This window comes from Heptranchias perlo, chromosome 33 (assembly GCF_035084215.1).
Source record: "Heptranchias perlo isolate sHepPer1 chromosome 33, sHepPer1.hap1, whole genome shotgun sequence".
NCBI classification, from domain to species: domain Eukaryota; kingdom Metazoa; phylum Chordata; class Chondrichthyes; order Hexanchiformes; family Hexanchidae; genus Heptranchias; species Heptranchias perlo.
Window position 1 is genome coordinate 9,650,966 of NC_090357.1, and position 22,760 is coordinate 9,673,725.

Here is a 22,760-nt window from a genome sequence, read left to right on the forward strand (position 1 = left end):
AGAGGCAAGGAGAATTCTGGGGGGTAATTTTAAGCCCCAAGAATGGGTGGGTTGAGGGTGGGCGGGAGTTGAAAATAGTTGTTTTTTGGGTCGCGACCGCAACCCAGCTCCACTTCCGGGATTAATGTGGGCGCGTAAAGTACAGGCTTCCCACTGGGAAAGCAAAGTCTGAAAATTTTGCGGTTGCGAACCAAAAAAACCCAACTATTTTCAACTCCCTCCCGTCCCCAACCCACCTGTTCTTGGTGGTTAAAATTACCTCGCTGGTGTTAGAAGAGCAGAGAGTGTGTGCAGGGATCTAAGGAACAAAGAGGTCACTAAGGTAGGATGGGGCAGGGCCATGGAGAGATTTGAATACAAGGACGAGGAGTTTGAAATTGACACGCTGAGGCAAAAGGAGTCAGCGGCACTTAGAGAGGACGGGAGTACCTAGAATGCCTCATGCATTGAAGATACATCATTAAACCCTATCTTTAACACATCTATGATTCCATGATCAATATGGTTGCTAAATGCCAAACACATCATTAATGTGTCCAAATACTGTATTTGCCTGGAAACTATCCCAACTGTTCTGTGAGCCAATTTTGTCTCCAATTGAAATTCTGTTGGCTCCAGATACTAAATGGGTGATTGATTTTGTGACTTACTTCTGGTGCCGTCTTTAATGAGGCTTTCCTACATGTCAGGAAAAATGGTGTCACAGCAACGTTGCCAGCGACCCACAGGAAAATACTTTCTTTGCCTTACATACTTCAATTGGCATAATAATAATACCGTATAAATTTGGCAAGTTGACAGACTACTGATAAGGAGAATTAAGTCTATATATCAGGGCATGGAGAAAGATATAGGGGTAGAGAGAGAACAAATGTAGCAAAAAGAATATAAAAATGGAACTTCTTATACGAAACAATAATGACCCCATAAGGCAGGAGTAGGTACCAAACCAATAATGCTGTGGTCCATCTGCAGAAGCCTAGAATCTAGAACATAGGAGACCATTCAGCCCACAGTGCCTTAAGTAATGCCAGCTCTTCAACAGGAGCTGCCTACTCTAATCGAATTTCCCTGCCCCTTTTCCAGTTATTCAGTTACGTGAGGCACTGAATTTGAATCTATGGAGAGGCGCAGGTCACAAGTGACTTAAAGGCATATGTGGGGTAATCTACACTATACACCTATCTGTATGCGTGTGATTACACATTGCTCTGTTGTATCTTTGTTTAATTTGAAAAATATAATAAAACTTGGTTAACAAAAAATAAACTTTGAACTGTATTTCTATTTAACATCACTGTGTATAAAATAATTATTTTCTCCAGTATTTGAAAGGGAGCCGCATGTTTATCCTGTGCACCAACCAGAATTGAACCCCCCTCATACCAAAACAATCCCAAAGAGCAGGTACATGCTGGATTATGTGGACCCTGCACTCCTATTGAAACCTCACTCAGTGGATACAGTGGAGAACAATCAGTTACAATATTGCGGACCCCCTGCTCCATCAGGTACGGACGTGGCTGCAGAGCACTATCAGTTATGTGGCTCCTACATCCCTCTAAAACCTTCCTCACCGACAGACTCAGCTACAGTGAAGAACAATCAATCAGAATATCCAGGATTTTGTGGCTATCACATTCCTACAAAAGATCCTTTAGGACAGTGCACAGCTGAATTTTGTGGACCCTGCAAGCCTACAATAGCTCCTTCAGGACCAGGCTTGGCTTCGTGTTGTGGATCTTGCATTCCCTGAGTGGCAGACTTGGCCACAGTGAAGAATAATCAGTGAAGAACCAAAGTGATGAAAACTGCAAGAGAAAAAAAAAGACAGCCAAACTTTCTGTTGTTTTTTTTAAATGAGTAGACTGAAATGGCTCATTAATAAATAGGGAATGTTATACCTGAAGTGCTGAGTTATGAGATTTATTTAATGTGTAAACAATCTATGACTCAGCCCATGACTAACTTTCAGAAACCAGTTATAACTGTATATAGAAATGATGTGGAGTGATGGAATGTGGGATACGATCCACTGAGTGGTGTCAGAATGCTGAACCCATGAGCCGAAACGATGACTTAAATAATCTGCAACAGGAGTGGAGTAGTTCATAAATTCCATGCTTCAAAGATACTCGCATTTCTATCACTTGTGTTCCTGTAGGAATGTAATAAATGGAATCATAATCGCTTGCAAACCTACATAAAACATAGGAGGTTTACCATTACTACCTGGTTGAGTATTTGGTCATTCTGTTTGTTGAATGATTGCTTTTTTAAGTAAAGTTCTGATGTTAGAATAATCAAAGGCTAACAATTGACTTGATTTCTGCTGAGAATGTTATAGAGCACACCAGAAACAGTGTGCTTGTTTAGGGCTAAATTCCCTTTTTCAAAGATTGATGCTATAATTTATTTGGTGAATTTTGACAAAGTGTTTGCAGTTTTACAGTGAGGATAACTGAAGGTTGTGAATTATTTTGTCAGTGCTAAACCTACAAATCGTTAAAATTGACTTGTGCATTTTTGTCATGGTTGTGATAAGATAGGAATGACAAACTATTGAATAATATTGTCTTGAAATTTTTTAACACTGTATTGACTGTTTTAACTTTAGCTCAGCACTGTTGCTTCACCATATTTCCTCCTTCAGCTGGGAGGCTGGGTGATCTAAGGCAATGAATTTGTTCACTACCATGCTGTGTCTGACCTATTGGCAGGGGCAGGGGAGACAGGGAAAGAGTCCATTACATGTATGGGAACACACAGCGGAGACAATAAAACATTGAGAAGTTGAGCTGACTACACTCACAAAATATAGTGATTTCTCTTCTATATAACTAAAACTGAATGCTGGAAATCTGAAATAAGAACAGAAAATATTGTCGAACGGTCATCATCTGAAAAGCTAGAAGGTAGGTTAACATTTCAGGTTAAGACTTGCACATTCTTACACCTGAAAGCACAGATTATACGCCTTTAGTTTTTTCCTCTGACTTCAGGCATCAATTCTCATTTTCTATCTCCGACTGCACACAACTATGTTCTACATTTCCAATGGCCTCTTTGCCAACACTCACAAACCCTGATGTGATACCAACTAATCATTACAATCAGAAGGAATTACATGCCTCCTACTCTTATTAAAAGGTTCTCAGTCAGAACACTATCTCACTTTTAAGACAACTGGACTTTGGCTTCTGATTTCGCTGTGAAATTTGATGTTACGGAATAGAACATTCACTATAGTACATATCGAGCTATAATATGCAAAATAGTCAGCTCCGAAAATAACATAAAAGCAAGTTATTATGCACAACTAAATACATCTCACAGTGAATTACAAGAGTCTGGTAGGTTCTTCATTGGTTTGAGTCCAGTATGCCTATTAATAGCTACATCTCTTACTGACTAAATGCACCCATGCAATTCATCTGTTAGTATATGTGTTGTTCTTATAAGCATTGATGGGACACTAATAAATGATCACAGAGATAATCATATAAAGGTTACAGCACGGAAGGAGGCCATTCGGTCGATCGAGTCCGTGCAGGCTCTTTGCAAGAGCAATCCAGCTAGTCCCACTCCCCCGCTCCATCCCCGTATCCCTGCGCATTTTATCCAGTTCCCTTTTGAAGGCCATGATTGAATTTGCCTCCACCACCCCCCCGGCAATGCATTCCAGATTCTAATCACTCACTGCATAAAAAAGTTTTTCCTCATGTCACCTTTGGTTCTTTTGCCAATCACCTTAAATCTATGTCCTCTGGTTCCTGACCCTCCTGCCAATGGAACAGTCTCTCTCCATCCATTCTGTCTAGACCCTTCATGATTTTAGATATCTCTATCAAATCTCCTCTCAACCTTCTCCGCTCCAAGGAGAACAACCCCAGCCCCTCCAGTCTATCCTCATAACTAAAGTCCCTCATCCCTGGAATCATTCCAGCAAACCCCCTCCGCACCCCCTCCAAGGCCTTCACATCCCTCCCAAAGTGCGGTATCCAGAACTGGACATTATACTCCAGTCATGGCCAAACCAGTGCTCTATAAAGGTTCATCATGACATCCTTGCTTTTGTATAGAAACCACAGCTTTGCTCAGAGGAAAATAGGATTGGTGTGAAGACTCGAGAGCTGGACCCTCTCTGCCTCAAGGTGGGGAATGTAAGGAAATATAGTTTTCACACAAATATATGAGGAATTTAAAGGGTTAGACTTAACGGGATTGTGGGTGATGAACAACAAGAACCAGCCTTAGTGCAGTAATACTCGTGGTTAAAAACAAACAATCATGCTATCTGAGGCAAAAACAGTGAAACAAAAGATGGGCCTGTATGTCCGAACATGTCGCTAAGCAACTACGTTCTAGAATCAAGGAAGAATGATTGATGGGCTCCTAAAATTGATGATAAGGAACCATCTATAAGTGGTTTAAGTTTGCTGCAGTGAAAAGGGGGGCTAGGGGTTAACTCAGGGTATATGTAGCCAGCCCCTACTCAGACTCAGGACAGAGGACAAAAAAAAAGTACCAAGCAGGTAAACGAGAACGAGAGTACGTGCATGAAGGAACGGGGAACGAGGTCGCGGCTTCTACCCAAAGGACAACGGGGTAATATAATTCTCAATTGTACTTTGTAAACTACTGCTTAAATACTGTAAGGTATTGATTCTTACTTGTGCTAAATAAACTCATATGACTATTAACCATTGTGGTGTCAGTCTCGAACATTGAACAGAGAGTCAAAATTGACTACAGGTGCCCTCACTATCCGGCAGCTAAGAAACGAAATCACCCGTCAATTATCAGGAGCCCACTCTATCTGAAATGCACTGTTCTGAGATAAAGCTGTGAAAACATAAAGGGGATATAAAGTGTGGTGGCAGTGGAAGCCCGAGATTACAAGTGTTAAGTGATCTCAAATGAAAAGCCTTTGCTCTGTTCTATGATGAACAATGTATATAAATGCAGTCAAATAATACAATTTAATTTTGCAATGTATTATTTACCATAGTACAAACCAGTAAAGACAGAGACAAATCAGAAAACCAGGAACTATGCAATGTGTTGTTCAAATAGTTGACTTTATTTAATTGAAAGTTTCACTAAGGCAGTAAAGATAAATGTTTATTGCAGGCTAACAGATTTTAAGGAATGTGTGATTATATAACAATACAAAAATGTTACATTTAAAGCAAAAGGCAATACTTTAATGGCTTGAAGTCATTTTGAAATGAACAGAAAAGATCTACTTTTTCTGAAGTCCAGTGACTTCAGGCTTTTCCTCTCGGGAGATGGGCACAGATCGCTCAGGGACATCAGCCATCTTACGGGGACCAGTGATTGTAAGCACTCCATCTGCAGACAGGGAGCAGGTGATCAGGGCTGGATCAACTCCTGCTGGGACCTTGTACTTCCGGTGAAATTCTCGAGAAACATAGCCATGTTCATCCTACGGAATAAAAGAGTTAATCAAGTGAGTATTAAAAATGGTGGTCAGTCAATTCATTGAAGGATTTTCCAAAAAAAGTATTCCATTTTCTTTTTTGACGATTTTTTAAAAAAATGGGTAAGGTGAAATTCCAGACAATCAAGTCTCTCAGCATTCGTGGGATTTCTCATCCGTGACTGGTATAGTCCTGAAAGTTTCTAGATGCTTCAAAATGCAATGTGAGGGCCACAAAACAGACCAAATAAAGTGTCACACGTGCTGCCTGGTCACTGAGAAAGTTATCTGGACACAGCACCCATTGTGGCAACTACCTAGAAATGACCATAAACTTGAGATGTCTGAAACTACACTTAAATGCGGAGCTGTTAACAAAGCAAACTCAAGAAAGAAAACAAATACAGTCCATCCAGTTCAACCAGTGGTATAGATTCACATATAGAACCTATTTACTCTCCCGCTCTAACTTGAAGAAATGTGTTTTCTTCTGGCCTATGCCATAAAATGTACATCAACATTAGGAATCTCTAACTTGCAAGTGAAGAATACCTGACTAGAAATAACACTTAATAAAATGGGGGAAGATTTCCTCTATGCAGTATTTGTAACAAAACCATATACTCATTTGAGAACTGGTTTACGATTTTGTTACACACAGCACACAGAGGAAATATTGCCTTATAGAGACATTTGGATAGTTTGAAGATTCAGAGACGTTTCTTATTAAGTTGAGAGGTGTAAATTCACTGATCCTACATTCCCAGCAGAAAATTATGCTTGAAGGGAGCGGGGTCAGAGAGAAGGCTACAACACTCGAGCTCTATTTCTTCAACTTGTGCTCCCTTTAAGTGAGACTCCCTAGTGGGAGTGTAGTAATTTACCGCAGAATGTTTGTAATTGTCCTGTTTGTAATTGTACAGAAATAAATATTGTACACAAAATTATCATGGACTGATGTGTGCTGTCATCTTAGATACTAGGCATACTGGTTGCTGCTTGTATACAGGAATTGTGGGCTTGCAATTCAGAAATGTTTAACAGCAACACCCTTTCAAATGGATAAATATTTTTTGCAACATTTCGAAGTTCTCAAATCGGTATGAATACATTTTCACAGTGTATAAATTGGTGAATGACTGTTGGGAAAAGGGAAAATCAATCTTGTAACACCACAGAATACCTCGCCCAAACTGCATATACGTCCAGGGCCAATATCATATTCAACTGTAAGAGGTTTGGTTTCAAGTCAACCTGCCTCAGTGTTGAGACTGCTGAGTGCACCAGGCACATTATCCCCAAAAAACCCAATTATTTATAAAATCAGTATGTACAACTCTCAATGACTCAGCAACTTTTGCTGACATAAGAATGTTAACTAACAAAAGTGGCTGTAAAGTGCTTTGGAAGGTTTTGAAGATATGAAAGGTGCTATATAAATGCAAGTTTACACAGATCAGGAAGATCGCTACTTTGATCCTCACTGCATTGAGTTAGCTGACGTCAGCCAGGGCAGTGAAAGGCTCTCCACAATTGGCCTCAGCACCTTTGGGTAAGGGATAAGAAAACTGACAGGGTTCCTGCTCCTGATCTCTACCCAATGACACCTGCTGGAAGTGTACATCTGTGGAAAATTGAGTGAAGACAGGATTAGGCTCAGCTGTGATGCCAACAGTAGTCAAATAACTTGCAAGATAATCACTACAGTGGCTCACGCTTGCAGAAATGGTCATCTGGGTGGAATTCAGTCATGAAATATCAGATATTAAGGTTCATACTACACTGTCATGATTTCTGATGTTATCTAAAGTTCTTGATTACATTAGCCTTGTAACTGAGCTCCAGGAACGATTCTATATTTAATTTTACACAGCAAGTGCATGTGATGGCTTAGTTCAGCATAAAAGAGTGCTGTATTGCTGTATTTCAGTGGAGGGAAAAGATTCCAGTTCTCAATTTAGACTGGCCTATACTGGGGTATCTGTAGACTTGTGACAGGGAGCCAGTTAAATTTATTAAAAGAATTTTTAGCAGGCATTATATTTACCCAAAATGTGAACAGTGGCTTGTTGAACACCAATGCTGATATACGTCTGTGTTTTTTGTGATGGCTGTGCAAATTCAGAAAGCTTCACAACTGAATAAGAACACTTTAAAGTGCTGTAAAAGCAGTTGGCATTCCTCCAGTGGCCTGAAAGCAGATCAGTTTAATATTTCTTTGCACCAATACAAAGGTAAACAAAGTGGGTAAGTTGGGTGGAATCATTCCATCAATAAAAAATTTATTCTGAGGAATTGCAAAACTTTTTCTCCTCTTCAAAACTGTATGGGCCTGATTTGATGTGTGTTGCCTCAACTAATTTTGAAATCTGGTTATAGCTCTAGTTTCAAATCTTGATAGGAGGTGAGACTTTAAACCACCAGCCACAGAAGTTTCAGCTCCCAGCCAAATTAGAACCTTGTGAAGGAGTTGGCATGTAATTTATCTCCCTCTCACCCAATGTGTGACTCCTACAATTTATATCCAAACCAGCATTTGCACGGAGTACTGTGCAGTCTCCCAGCTGACGAAAGTGACTGTAAACAGAGGGCAAGTCTAAGATGGAATAAAAATAGGAGTAAAAATATAAAATGTACCTGACGTTCTTCATGTTGAGCTTGGACTTCAATAAATTCGCCCAGAATTTTGACTCGGAGTTCTTCAGGAGTGAAATGTTTAACATCAAGGTGAATTGCAAATTTATCCTTGTCCAGTCTCAACTGAAAGAGATAGAGCACATATGCTTAGGAAAGAATGAATGCTTGCTGCCAATTTCCTAAGCTTTTCTCTTGTCATCAATATTAGGAAGGTGATAAAATGACCAACCAGAACTGGGATCATGAATTTCTGTGGCTTAACACTAATAGCATTGATAACTCTCTCAGGATATTGTTACAATATATGATCAATTAGGGACCAAAATGTGCTAGATCAGGGTGAAAATCTGGTCAATTATTCACTAGCTTTAAGTCTCAGCCATTGTGGCTGGAAAAGCACATTATACTTTCCTTTGTAACTGGTCACATAATATATACTGGATACAAACTGTAAGTAACAACATAAAAATTGCTATTTCCCAGTAAACCTGGACGACAGCTATTACAAACACTTTAACACTTGTTTGTGAATGTTCCATTCAATACAACCCACAGCCACATAAACCAACAAGCAGCTAAAGCACCAGTCCCTCAAAAGTTGCATAGATTTTTTAATCAGTCACTTGACTTTTTCTCTTAAATGTACTTTCTGGTGAGAACTGGGGTGTTTTTATTCTCCAACACAAAAACTTCAAATTTTCTCCCCACTAAATAAAACAGTGCTGACTGATGATATGAAACTCTTTGAATCTACTAGATTTGAAGCTTCTAGATTTTGCAAGTTAGCGTTCCCAATGCAGAGCTTTGTGCAACGGAAATAGATATCAGGAATTTGGGCTTGGAAGAAAATTGCTGACCTCCCAAACCCGAATTCCTGATATGCATTCCTATCATGTAAAGCTGTGCACAGGGAGTGCTAATTTGTGGATTAAGGTACAGTGGATAACCTAAAAACTGCACCATGACACAGCAAAACCCAAATTATTATTTCAAAGTACAGCAAGGAAGTAAGTGGAAAAGAGTGAATGGTAAATTTAAAACAAACAGTAGGTAAAGCTTTTTTTTTATTAAAGAGCGATGAACATTTGAAATAATCACCAAGAAGGTAATAGAGACAAAAATATTGGGGTTATTCAAAATACAATTATATGCTGTGATGAGAGAGTTACACATTTTCTAGCCATTCATAGTTAATGGGAAGAAACTCTCCAGCATTATGCACTCGAGACATGCGTTTTGATGGTTCAAATTTTCTAATCCTGAGCTTTTCTTATAGTTTCACACCAATGATTCCAGAGGTGTCAAATATATCTGATCCCTGGTGCATCATGTGAGAGAGGTGCCAACTGGAGGGTAAGTGTTTCCTTTCAGTGAGGGAGGGAAAAAGAAGAAAAAAAATAACAGAGGATGAGTTACTCCTGCACACCTCCTAGCAGCCGGCTCAAGAATGGCACTTAGAATTTCAAGTTTACTGATCGAATCATTCCGTTTTGATATCTGGATGTTTGAGGATACAATAACATGATTTCATTTAGCCGTAATCTGTTCCATGGGATTTTGCTGGCCAGCGTGCAGTGGATCCTACTGGAACATTCTTTTCATAAACAACATTCTGGCACATAGACTCAACCCACAGCCTCAACCCACAGCACAAGGGACAAGCAAAGTCATCTGAAAAGACAGCTCACGTTGCACAAAGACGGACAATGTTGGAAATGTTAACTCATTCCGAGGCGAAGAATTATTCTTGGAATTGCACAGAAGGTCCTGAGATAATCTAAGGCTCACACTTCAAAATATTTCAGAACTTTCTTTCAATTAATTTATATGCTCCTCAAAGTGAAGGATGTTAGTGCTGTGGAACAGTACATTTTCCAATCTTTTGGCATCCAGTGCCAGGATCAAGCAGATCAGGTACAGCATGTCCAGATGCACAGTAAAGCTCCATTTTCCATGCCCCACCAATGCAATTTAACCCTAATTCAGAATAGCAATACTACTCAAAGACAGGCATCCTTATGGTCTATTTGAGTGAGATTTCAAATTAATTGCGATTATTTCCAAATTATAATAATTTTTGCCTTGTGGACTTATGCTTATTTGAAATTGAAACCACCACAAAATCATTTCATTTAGAAAAGATATATAACACAAATCTACATCCTACATGTGCAAAGATATTCACCCTTGCAACAGCAGAGATGTTCTGCTCCTGACCCTGACAAAATCCATTGTGCACAGGTCCAGGATGTGTAAGATTATCGGGGAGTATCTCTGACTGCTTGCCCATGTTTCAACCTTTGGTATGTGCCCAGCGGGCACTACAGGATATTAACTGCTTTGTTAACTGCAATTATCAATTTGTTATTTAAATTCACCAGAACCCATATTCAATTTGGACCAGCTTTATCTTTATTAGTTGTGCCCTCCTTCTGGGGGTGATGCTTATAGTTGTCCTGGTGCCATTGGGTTTCACTGGCCTGGAACAAGACAGGAGAACAGCAGAGACTGATTCTTATCCCATTAGCCTAAGCAGGATTCAAACTTAAATGCTACAAGTACACACATATTACTCCAATTGTGCCAATACTAGAGCAAATTTTGCTTTAAAGGATATTGTCTACTTTCAATGAGTCTGATTAACTGGAGTTATAAACCATTAAGAGGACACATATTTAAGATAATTGACAAAAGAACCAGAGGAGGATGAGAATTTTTTTTACGCAGTGAGTTGTTATGATCTGGAATGCACTGCTTGAAAGGGTGGTGGAAGCAGATTCTTTAGTAATTTTCAAGAAGGAATTGGATATATGCTTGAAAAGGAAAATTTGCAGGGCTATGGGGAAAATGCAGGGGACTGGGATTAATTGGATAGCTCTTTCAAAGAGCCGGCACAGGCACGATGGACTGAATGCCTCCTTTTGTGCTGTAAGATTCAGTGATGAAGATAGTAACAGTCGTGCTTTATAGCGTACATTAGTGAGAAATACCAGTGAAATGCATCACCTGCACTTTAAACAGCTGAGTGCTGCTGAGAGCAAGCAATCCCATTACATCTGAATTTCACTTTCTGGCCTCTTTTAACATGTTAATATTCTTTTAATAATCTTTGTCATGGGGAAACATTTTGAATGGTGTGCAGACAGTTTGAACAGTGCAACACCTCTTTATTGATCAGTTGTTTAAATCACTGATGCTCTGCTCAATCTACCATTCAAACGGCTTTGCTGCTACCTCCGGATGTAGTGATCATTTGTTTATAGTCATCATCTGGGGACCTGTCCAAATCGATTATTATAAATGAATACCACTGTAATGTGTTTGGACAGTTTCCAAACCCAGTTCCTAGTAATGTGGCCCACAGTAGAAAACTACCCCATTTGGTACTAAATTTTCTAATCCCATTCAAAGAATCCGCAACAATGAGTGCTGAGGGAAATGTTGAAGACCACAATAAGCTTATTGTTGAGGCAGGGCAGAGGGATTTTCTCTCTGCAACTAGCTGTGCTGCACCTTATTTGGGTGTGGTTAATGCTGACTTATAGTTCTTGAGGTGGGAAAGTGTCCCATTCTGCAATGTTCCACTTCTCATCTTGATGAGTGCAAATATTAATCCTCCACAAAAAAAGGCTACAACTGCAAATTCTAATGCTGCAAATAACATAAGTCAGAGAGCTACAGAAAATGGTGATATATTATGTTGCTGTCAACCATTGAAAAAAGCATGACCAGGATACAGGCCAACAGGGAGAGCATAGGGCAGTGGGGTTCATTTTGGATTGTTCTAGCAAAGAGTTGTCACAGACATAATGGGCCAAATTACTTTCTTCTGTGCTGTAAACTTTTATGGCTCTATTCAAGTGATGGACAAGGTGGAGTTTTGGTTTAGATATTTTCTGGCATTTCTCCAAATATTTCACTTGAAACTTTCAACCCGTTGGCAGTGTTCTGTGATAATGTTCTATTTAGCACTTACTAATGATATATGAACTCGAACCATCAAAGGACCTGTAGAGGAATGTTGGTGTGAGCATGTGAGAAAATAAAGCAAAGAATAGTGGGTAGGCAGTATGTAAAAGCCTTCTGAATTCATCCCAGACTTATAGCGTAAAAGCCTTTCTTCTCTCATGACCGTTAAAGCTCTTACAGGTACTGAGTTTGGATAGTCTCAAACCAACTCCTGTTCAATTCAAAAACTTTCCTTTATCGTCTTCTTGCCAATTTTTCCCTTCCTCTCCTCTTCTAAAGGGGTTGATCTTTGCTGGAGTACATTCCACGGACAGCACTTGCCCTCAGGTATTGCGCCTTCATGTGTGAGCATCAGTGGGTTATTCAACTGAATAAAGTTCAGTTCTATCGTTAACTGACATCCATACATGCAAGGGTCACTGGGTAGCAAAACAGTAGCAGGGGTCTGGCTAGTTTCCCCTCCCTGACCCATGGTATTAAGGCCAATTGTTGTGTCCCTATGCTTCCTCCAGCTGAGATCAGCAACTCAACACAGATCAGCAATTCAACTTATGACCTTTCTAGTCTATATGACACACCAGATAAACTTGCTGAACCATCAAGGATACATGAAAATTGATCTGCACAGACAATGCATTTCCAAGTTGCTGTGAAATCGGCTAACATGGTTGAGCTGTTCAAAGTGGTACAATCATAGTGTCAAATATTGAACAATACTGGTTTTGCAATGCTAACAATGTTGAAAATACACATCAGGCCTGTCAACAACTAAAAAGGGAAAAAACAGTTTAATATTTTGAGTTGGGATTCCTTGTCAGAACAGTTCTAAGGTTTTCAACTGAAACATTGAGCTAATTTTCCTCTTTTCAGATGCTGATGGATCTGTTGTGCAATTCCAGCATTTCCTGTTTTATTTTGGAGTTTTTCTTTTTATTAATAGTAGGTCTGTAGGGCATTAATGTGTTCACATAAAGTAAAGCAGGGCGTCCAAGCTTTTGGTCCTCTTGGCACTTGAAGGGGTAGATGCTGAGAGGATGTTTCCCCTTGTGGGAGAGACTAGAACTAGGGGACACAGTTTAAAAATAAGGGGTCTCCCATTAAAGATGGAGATGAGGAGAAATGTTTTCTCTCAGAGGGTCGTGAGTCTGTGGAACTCCCTTCCCCAGAGAGCGGTGGAGGCAGGGTCACTGAATATTTTTAAGGCTGAGTTAAATAGATTCCTGATTAACAAGGGAGTCAAAGGTTATTGTAGGTAGACGGGAAAGTAGGGTTGAGGTCACAATCAGATCAGCCATAATCTTATCAAATGGCAGAGCAGGCTCGAGGGGCTGAATGGCCTACTCCTGCTCTTAATTTGTATGTTCGTATGCATAGGTGAGTAGCATAAAGCCTTGGGGGCCACATGTAAAATCAATGTTCCCATTAATTTTCATATATTTCAAATTGCTGATGCTAACAGATCTTGATGTTCCAATTTGGGATTTATCCACCAATGAGGCAACAATGCTAATAACTTGTGAACAAACTCCTGTCATTTACCATTAACTGCACTCATGAGCTATTTTCATTATCTTACTCTTTATGATATATATATTCATTATCTTACTCTTTATGATATATATATTTTCATTACCTTACTCTTTATGATATAAATATTTTCATTATCTTACTCTTTATGATATATATATTTTCATTATCTTACTCTTTATGATATATATATACAGAACAATGGAATACTTTCATTATTACTATGAAACAGACAATATGTCCACAGAGTTTGATTCGAGCATTTTAAACAAACATTTTTGTCAAGTAACAGAAAAAGGACATTGCAATTTTAAGAACACACAGAACATACCTCTGAAAGTCCAGACTGTACCCAACCCGGCATCCTGACCAAGGGACTTGCCAGTCTCCAGTAGAAGGGGCTAACCATGGACGAGAAGTTGGGGAAGAGGTCAGGATCGAGGTGCTCCCCAAAATGCTGGTCAAAGATACGGGAGGGGAAGATAGAGTTTGGGAAGAGGGAACGCCGTAGCCATGGATTCTGAACTGCAATGTCCATCTTCTCTTTTCAGTTAAAGGCAGGAGAACGTATATCTGTATAACTTGTGTTGACTTCAGTCCAGGAGCTGCTTAAAGGCCAACTGGTGTCTGAGTTCTTTATATACACAATGACACCCAACCCACTGAGCTTTCTGGAAAACTGATGCAAAGCTGATTGACTCTGTCCTGTGATTTCATTCTTTAGGGATTTATTATTTTTGGGATTAGAAGTGACACAAGCAGTGGACCAGTCTCTTTACTGTTGGACAATGCTCTGCTGATCAGCCTCTTCCTCCGCTGGCAAAGCTTCAGAATGCTTCAGGAGATGACCTCATGACATTTCAAAAATAAGCTTTTGTATTGGGAGGAATATTATGATGTTTCAGTTTTTATTCACGATTAAAGATTTTTATCGACAAATCTCTTCTTTTGTGCCTTTGTGAGTTGGATTATCTGAATGCTTAATTCAAACGGTGACGAGGTAATTACACGTGTTGCAGTCCATAAATAGACTAATGGGTGATACGCTTCTGATGTAACCTTTATGGATATTTGTAGTTTCTGGCTGCATTTAACCCGTTGAATTGTATTATTCCACATTAATACATTACTGAATGATAACTGCGCAGTTCTTAATGCGGGGCTGGGCGCATCCACTCCCTCACCATGTTTTGTCCATTCCAAAGTTTTTTCGAAAGCATTATGAAGAAAGGAGATTGGAGGGAGACTAATTATATCACAGAAACACATTTCTCCATATTGCAAAAAAAAATCACGCAAAACAGGTTAGCTATTTGAGAAAATCCTATACCCCCTGTATCTCCTTCCATTAAAATAATGCGATGTTACTCCAGTTACTTCGGATATGAAGAGTTGATGAATTCTTTCAGTCTTGCCTTGAAACAAAAATCACATTTTTTTACGCCGTATCCCCTCCGTTAGGACTGAAGTCATTAACAGCCTGTAATATGATAAAAGATCGAAATTACTGTGTGGACATGTAGATATAATTATCCGTCACGGTGTAATTATTAATTTCCACATTCCATGAAAATAATCCATTCATGGATTTTATATTTTGAAAACACAGAACTAAATTACAAGTAGAATAATACCCTGGAACATTTGGAGAAAAGGTTTACCAATATAAAAAAGCAAGTTTCTACAAACATACCACACGAAGTAGTGGGCACATTGTCAGCTCCGGGAAAGAATCTGATTGTATTTGAAAGTGAACTTTGTATAAATCCAGCACCCGCTTACCGGGTGGTAGTTGTAGTATTGCGGTGTTTGAAATAAAATGTACTTCGAATAATGCCTTTTTATATCGGTCTGCCAGTTGATCCACGAAGAATCCGATTCTTCACCTTGTGCTTTCTATAGGAACACACACATTATAAGTAACAGAAATACTACTGGGTTCTTGTTTTGTTTATAAATCCAAACTGAATTTAGTTAAATAATTGTTTTTCTATTATTGTTTCCGTAGATTGGTCGAATTGTCGCCGGCAATACAGTAACGTGTAAATTATACCTTTCATTTCCGTTCCTTTAATGCCAAACGTTTTATTTGACAAGTAGTCCAGAGCTGATTCTGTGATTCCTATTGGGACAAATGACACATAAGAGACACAGTATATGAGCAAAGGACAAACAGGGGAAAAATGGTATCATTTATGGTTAAGGGTGTGATGTGTGATCGTTTCCCAGGGGAGAATCCCTTTCCACTATTGAAGTTCCAGCCTCTTGAGTGACCTGGTCTATTTCTGTCCTGGTTCGATTCCCCTCCCTCAGGAATGTCCTGACATAAACGACACCCGAGTCACGAAGGTTCCTGAGACGGAGTGACCACAGTCTGATCTTTGGGTCAAGCAGAGAACCAGAGAGTGCAGTCGAGTGTTTAATTTGCTGCTTCTCCGCTCTCACTCACTCTCTGATCCTTACAATGGAACAGAAGACAATTCCACATGCTTATCCCATGAGTGTAGAATACGAGGACGACATACCAACCACAATCTACGACCAGAACTTCGGGGAAGGTAAATTTATTTTCGCTTTTAACCGTAAAGTTGAGTTATTGCGGGGGGCAGTGGGTGTATGGACCAAGACGTGTGGAGATCTGAAACAGGGCATGGGGAGATAATGTAATAACATTTTAATTTTTAAAAATTGTTTGGTGAAATCTTTTCTTCATTGAACAGCAAACCAATCAAAAATTTGGAATGTAAAATCAAGGTTAATTTTAATTATTATCAATCTATCAAAATATAGTATCACTGATAGGGTACTTCTATGATGTATTATAAAGTTTCACTTTCTATTGTTTGATAAGTTCCAATGAATTCCTCAGGTTTGTCATCAGAAGATATTTTAGCTCCTACATTGTACCACGGTTACTATATCAGACCCAGGATCAATAAACAGCTGGACCGAGGCTTTTCAGAGATTGCAACAAAAGATCATAAATTTCAGGTATTCCTGGACGTCTGCCAGTTCCTGCCAGATGAGATCTCAGTTCGGACGGTGGACAACCTGCTGGAGGTGTCCGGAAGACATCCTCAGAAATTGGACAGCCACGGTTTTATCTCCCGAGAGTTCACACGCACCTACATCCTGCCCCTGGATGTGGACCCTCTGATGGTTCGAACAACACTGTCCCATGATGGCATCCTGTGTATCGAGGCACAGAGGAAAGGAGATGAGATCCAGCCCAAAATAAACAACGTGAAAATCAACGTTGAATCACCTCCCTTAGCAGCAGAGCCTAGGGCAGACACAAATAAAGAGAAGCAGAAGGATAAGAGTAGTTCCTGAAGTGAGAAGAAAAGAGCTCACTGACCCTCTTTACATGATTGATATTGATATCCGGTTCTTTGTTGACACATCTGAGCCTACTCTAGAAAACAGGGCAAATTATTAAAACGGCTAGGTTGCAAGTAGCTCACATTTTGTCAACTAGTTTTAAGTTGACAATGTTGCCAGTAAACCTAAAAAATGACTAATTTTGAAATATGTTGATATCTGCTGTATATATGAAGCTAGGAACCTTAATAATTAATATCTGCCACCAATAAAATCTGATGATTAGTGTAATGATTAACTCCCTCCTCCAATTTTTTCCCCTCGCCCCTCCTCTCTGGAAAAGGAGACTCGTACTGGAGCACATTTACAAAGGGTGTCCTCAACTACCTTTCCAAGGCTTTCTTCACATGGTCTTTTCATGTTGATAGGCTATTGAAATGTAGGGCCTTCATAGCTCAGCCTGAACTTGTCCTTTGACATCCACAAAAATGCACTTGCCATTGATTAGGAGCTAGGGACTCCCCCTCCTCAACTTATTCCCAGGGCTACTGATCCTTTTCTCCTTTGACATCCATTGGATGGATAAACACATACCAGGGATTGAACCTAGGACCTATAACCGAGCACTGCAACACTTTGCCACTGAGCCATTGGGGCAGCACTGCTGGCATTCCTGATGTCTAGCGTGTTGACTGGCGTTTGGAATTTATTAACAAATTCTTTGGTCTTACAACTATGGGGTCTAATTTACTTTTTCATGTATGTAATGGCAGTCATTATTGCTTTTTACTTATAATAAAAGCAAAACCCTGTGCTGAAATAATTATTTGCAGGAGTGCTCCCAGCTGGTTCTTTCAGACAGCGAATCACCAGCTAAAAAGTTACATGGAACAGGTCAATCGTTTTTCAAAACCATGACAATAAAGTCACGTAACAGGCCTTAATAGGAGGATATATTTTAAGAGTGAAATCAGTTAAGGGTTGATTTTAACTTTCGGCGGTGGTGGAAAACGGGCAGTAGCGGATTGGCCGGCTTTTATGCAGCCTGTCCAATTTTCGAGCAAGGTGTATAATGACCGGTTGATCCGCTACTGCCTGTTTTCCGCAACTGCTGAAAGTTAAAATCAGCCCTATAGTTTGTCATACATAAGAAATGCAATAAAGTGTTTAAAAGTTAAAACTGCAAATGCTGGAAATCTGGTTCTGAAAGGCCCATCAGCAACTGAAAAGAGAAAATACAGATGAACATTTCCAGTAGAGATACTTCAGTGCTTTTATCTAAACTGACTTAGTCAGGGTCTCTGACTAGAGTGATAACATTTTTTCCTGCTCCTAATTGCTGACCAGGAATCCTCCTGAAAGTGCTTGTCTTTGGCTGTCAAGTGAGGCTTTTATTTCCAATAAAATTAAGTACTGCCTGTCAGTTTGGGGACATAGCCTGAGGTCAGGTACAGTTGTCCTGACAGAATAAATTCACCAACCTTGTGCTCCCAGTGGAGCACCATGCTTATTAGGAGTGTGTTCAGAGAATTGGTACTACAATGCTATAGCCCTGTCTCATTTTGAGTCATTCTCAATTGTGCTACTATTGTGAATTTGTGCTACTGTTCTTCAGCTCTGCTTTCTCAAGTGCAAATATACTGTAGCACAGAAAAATAACTGAGGGCCTTCACATCTTTGGAAACATATGCTCCAGGACACCATCATAGGGATGTTTGTAGCATGTAGAGCATTTTATATAGGACAGGCTAGGGTCTTCTGCACCCTCTTTGCTACACTATCCATTTGTCTCAGTTTCCCATGTCCTACAAGCTGATTTTGACTGTTTTGGATCACCTCATGTACTTTCCTGTTCCTTCAACTCCAAACAAGCATCAATAATGCCTTTTCAGTAAAAACTAAACATGTTGGAATTTATGGAGAAATGCTTCAATTACTCCTTAATGAAGTAAAAACACGTCTAACATGGGTTAAGTGTGTTATACCTGTTTACTCCCAGGAGCAATTTTAGGATTGTGGGTAAAAGTTAATTAAACACATTCCATTAACACTAATGCACAGTAGTACCATATCTTAATATTTAATTAAGACAAGTGCTGGCATGAATACTCAGAAAAAATTAAACTCCTAATAGAGTAAACTGCCCTCTGCCTTTGCATTGCATAGTCCACTGAACCAGATATTGAAACATCAACAGTATGCTTTGTTGATAAAAAACAACTTTTGTGTAAGTAGGATCACTGAGGATGATATCATCTCTTGTAATTGTGTGCCTAGGTTTTAAAATCATTTTTAATAAGGCATTATAAACTTTTCACTTATTGATACTGATCATGATAGTTCCAGTGTTGCTAATGTAAATTGGTTTCTATCCTTTTAGTTCTGAACTTCATTTGCAGCTTTTAAACTGCACACCTTCTCCTCTCTACATAACATCCAGAAAATACTTGTGTTTCTGTAAATTTTTGAATACATATGTACTGAATAAAAATAGAATATGGGAAATATACAGAACTACAGATTTTTTTTTCAGTGCTATGAATAAGCGACAATTATTGCAATCCTGGTCCAAATTTAATTTGGTGGAAAAATGCTACAGGACTTTGATGGACCAAATTATACAGATGTCTTTACATGAAACTTTGAAATTGAATTGATAAAGAAATTGATGAAGAATAAATACTTCCTTTCCAAAAGAAATACTTAAAATAATTCTGGTTGAGAATTTGAGCGTGTACTTTGATTTAAAACAAAGAGGAAAAAATGAATTATAAAACTGAAATTTAAAAAATGATACTTCTTATAAAACATGGATAAAGGTGGATTGCTTCCTTTCCCCAAGCCCTGGTTTTGTTAAAATAGCAAATCATATTAATCACAATTGCAAAGTTCAGATGTATTATTAACCTTCATTTGGTTCAACTTACGTAATGAAAATGTGTTCACGTTGCAAAATGAAAAGCTCTTTCACAGAAGATCTACAAAGCTAATCTATCAAAAAAAACCTAAAAATAAGATTATCAAAAGAAAATAGAAAAATCAATGGAACCGAGGAATTTTGTTCTAATTTAAATTGTTCCTGGATTGAAAAGTAAAAAAAAGGTGCAATCTTGGCCTCGCTTTTCCCATTAGTGTTTGGGGAAAATGGTATAATGCTACCTGCAGTATTTTTTCATCTGGTAGCACTGGTGAAAATGGATGACCACAAGGCTTCTGATTTCCTGATACATCTGAGTGACGTACTATCAGTGGCCAGGGATAAAGACAAGCACATTGACAAAGTGGCAAGGTGAGTGATACTACCAAGCCGCTGCCTGGTTACCTAATAGTTTGTTTTTGGTTACTACCAGGTATAACTGGCCTCATGTTCACTGCCACCCCCAATTTCTTACTTCCTGGATGACCTTAGTAGGTGTTATCCTCAGTTGGTCTGGATTCTGGTTTTGCATAGGACATTTTTTAAAGAAATATTCTCCAAGTTCAAGGCTTTGCAATGGCCTTGTCTTATATTTGTCCTAACTACAATATTGCCCCAGATTTATTTTTACCCTAATAGGTTTCTCATGGTAAATCAGATGATACACTGATTTATATTAATAGGAGCATTAAACCATATTTGAAGCAGAGTCCATAAATACTTTTAAAAGTGAATTAGATAGTTACTTGAAAAAAAGATTTACAGAGGATGGGGAAAGAGTAGGAGAATGGGATGGTACATGTGGCTAAAAGTACTGAAGCATATTGTTTCTGTGCCATATACTTCTATGATTAAATATTATGATGAAGCTGTGTTTAAGCTGCCCTGTCCCTTTATGGTTACAAAATCTAATTGCTGTAAGTAAACACAGGCTGAGATCAGAGTTTAATTTTGTAAAGGAAGCTTGCAGATTGTAAATTTTTGGCTCCAGGTCAGAAAAAATAGCATGAAACCACTGCCTTTTGTTCTCAATTTTATATACTTTTGACACTTTGAAGCATGGTGTCTGCAGTGTGATGATGCTCTAAAAACTTTTAGATATAATAGATTTATTATTTTTAAATTTTCTTTTAACTACTCAGTTTGGCTCCTTTTCCATATACATTTGGCTTACAGTGAGATTGGGGCACAGATATAACATCTTAGTACCTAGTTAAACGTTCCTAGCGCTTCCTCTTCATCCCCTTTCCTTCATCTAGTTAGCTTGCTGCATAGCCTAATCAATAAAGCATCTTTGGAAAATTCCAATGTTCATACTTAACAACTTTTAGTTTTAAATTGTAAATATTTCACTGTCCAACTTTTCTTTTTGCTTTTGCACAGTTAAGATTGCATGGCAGAGTGGAAAGCTAATAGAATGTCAGAAAATACTATATTCCGGCTTCACTAGATTCAGCTTTGCTTATCTACCAGTGTCTTGCTTCTTTTACTTATGTTTCTCCCTCCTTTAGGTCTTTCTCTGGTTGAGAGCGATCACTACCAAGTTTCTGACAATTGTGATCTGTAAACCAGCTACCAAGAGGTGCATGAGACCAGCTTGGGATGTTTTGCCCTCTGATATTCACTTGCTCCCCATGGGCAGGTATCTAGCCGCCACTCAGTGCCCCTCGCTGCTCAATACACCAGACAAGACTAGATCTGAAATTGTAAACCTCAGCCCGTGTACTATCACTCCATCGCACTGCACATTGGTACACCAACGTGCTGCGCTATTCACAAAATACCGCAGATGCTGGAAATCTGAAACATAAATAGAAAATGCTGGAAACGCTCAGTACGTAAGGCAGCAGTAGTGGAGAGAACAGACAAAGGGTTTCACATATGGACCCGTCATTTCTTGTGATGCCAAAATAGTTGATTAAAATTTACAACACTATTAAAGTACTCATTTAAAGTGTACGTAACGCTAAATACGACATGAGCTCTAACTTCCTGGAAAAAATAGCATTCTGCGTCACTTACAAAGCTTCTGCAGCTGTTACAGTCATATATTTGGACCCGAGTTGATGATAAAACATTTCATCTAGTCAGTCATGATGGGCAGCTGAACTACCAGTATGAACCAATGTATCCGGGCCAAGATATCAAAAGCTTGATTCATCAAGTTGATATATATACATATAAAAATAAAACTCCCAGGACCTATCTGACCCAACTTCATCCTTGTGGAAATAGCGAGCTGCTTCTGGACACTCGATTGATGTCCGCAGCTCACCAGCAATATGCTGATAAGATCCAATTTCAGGTGAGCCTTGGGCCTCCGGCTACTGGCGTGTTCTCCCAGCGCCACACATATTTCAGGCCCAAAGACGGGCCAAAACAAATTTTCACCTGAGGTGTCTAATGGATGCCTGGCGGTGCATCCACATGTGGTGAGGGAAGACTGGTGCTGAGTTACCTTGGAGCTTTAGAACATACTTTTTAACAGCTGTTAACCAAATGCCAGTACTTAGCGTCTCAGAGCAGGCCACCTACTCATTTTGTGGCAGGGGAATAATGCATTGCACACAGCAATCTAAAGAAAGAAGAAAATAATTAACAGAGTCGGGATAGGCAGTATGCTCCTGTAATACTTCGCAGGGTGTGCGTTACTGGGCTGTAACACAATCAAGGGATTCCAGTACAGCTACAACATTGGCATCTACCTGGCAATGTGGAAAATTGCCCAGGTATGTCCTGTCCACAAAAAGCAGGACAAATCCAATCTGGCCAATTACTGCCCCATCAGTATACTCTCAATCATCAGCAAAATGATGGAAGGTGTCGTCGACAGTGCTATCAAGTGGCACTGACTCACCAATAACCTGCTCACTGATGCTCAGTTTGGGTTCTGCCAGGACCACTCGGCTCCAGACCTCATTACAGCCTTGATCCAAACATGGACAA

The 22,760-nt window shown here is 39.3% G+C and overlaps 2 protein-coding genes across 2 annotated transcripts; one reads left to right on the plus strand and one right to left on the minus strand.

The window, feature by feature from the left end:
- Positions 1-5,062: 5,062 nt before the first annotated feature.
- On the minus strand, positions 5,063-15,004 carry cryabb (crystallin, alpha B, b). The gene is made up of 3 exons (XM_067970758.1): positions 13,908-15,004; positions 8,081-8,203; positions 5,063-5,449 (listed from the first exon to the last, which is right to left on the minus strand). The coding sequence occupies exons 1-3, from the start codon at positions 14,112-14,114 to the stop codon at positions 5,246-5,248; spliced, it is 534 nt and encodes a 177-aa protein (XP_067826859.1). The 5' UTR covers positions 14,115-15,004; the 3' UTR covers positions 5,063-5,245.
- Positions 15,005-15,921: 917 nt separating this feature from the next.
- hspb2 (heat shock protein, alpha-crystallin-related, b2) lies at positions 15,922-19,411 on the plus strand. Its single transcript, XM_067970975.1, has 2 exons — positions 15,922-16,134; positions 16,446-19,411. The coding sequence occupies exons 1-2, from the start codon at positions 16,041-16,043 to the stop codon at positions 16,907-16,909; spliced, it is 558 nt and encodes a 185-aa protein (XP_067827076.1). The 5' UTR covers positions 15,922-16,040; the 3' UTR covers positions 16,910-19,411.
- Positions 19,412-22,760: the final 3,349 nt, after the last annotated feature.

Bases quoted from the DNA above. Each gene is read 5' to 3' on its own strand.
- cryabb (XM_067970758.1), bottom strand. From the start codon at position 14,114: ATGGACATTGCAGTTCAGAATCCATGGCTACGGCGTTCCCTCTTCCCA. The intron at 8,204-13,907 runs GTATGTTCTGTG...TATCTCTTTCAG, and splicing joins TACAGTCTGGACTTTCAGAG to TTGAGACTGGACAAGGATAA. The intron at 5,450-8,080 runs GTACATTTTATA...TTTATTCCGTAG, and splicing joins CTCAACATGAAGAACGTCAG to GATGAACATGGCTATGTTTC.
- hspb2 (XM_067970975.1), top strand. From the start codon at position 16,041: ATGGAACAGAAGACAATTCCACATGCTTATCCCATGAGTGTAGAATAC. The intron at 16,135-16,445 runs GTAAATTTATTT...TGAATTCCTCAG, and splicing joins CGACCAGAACTTCGGGGAAG to GTTTGTCATCAGAAGATATT.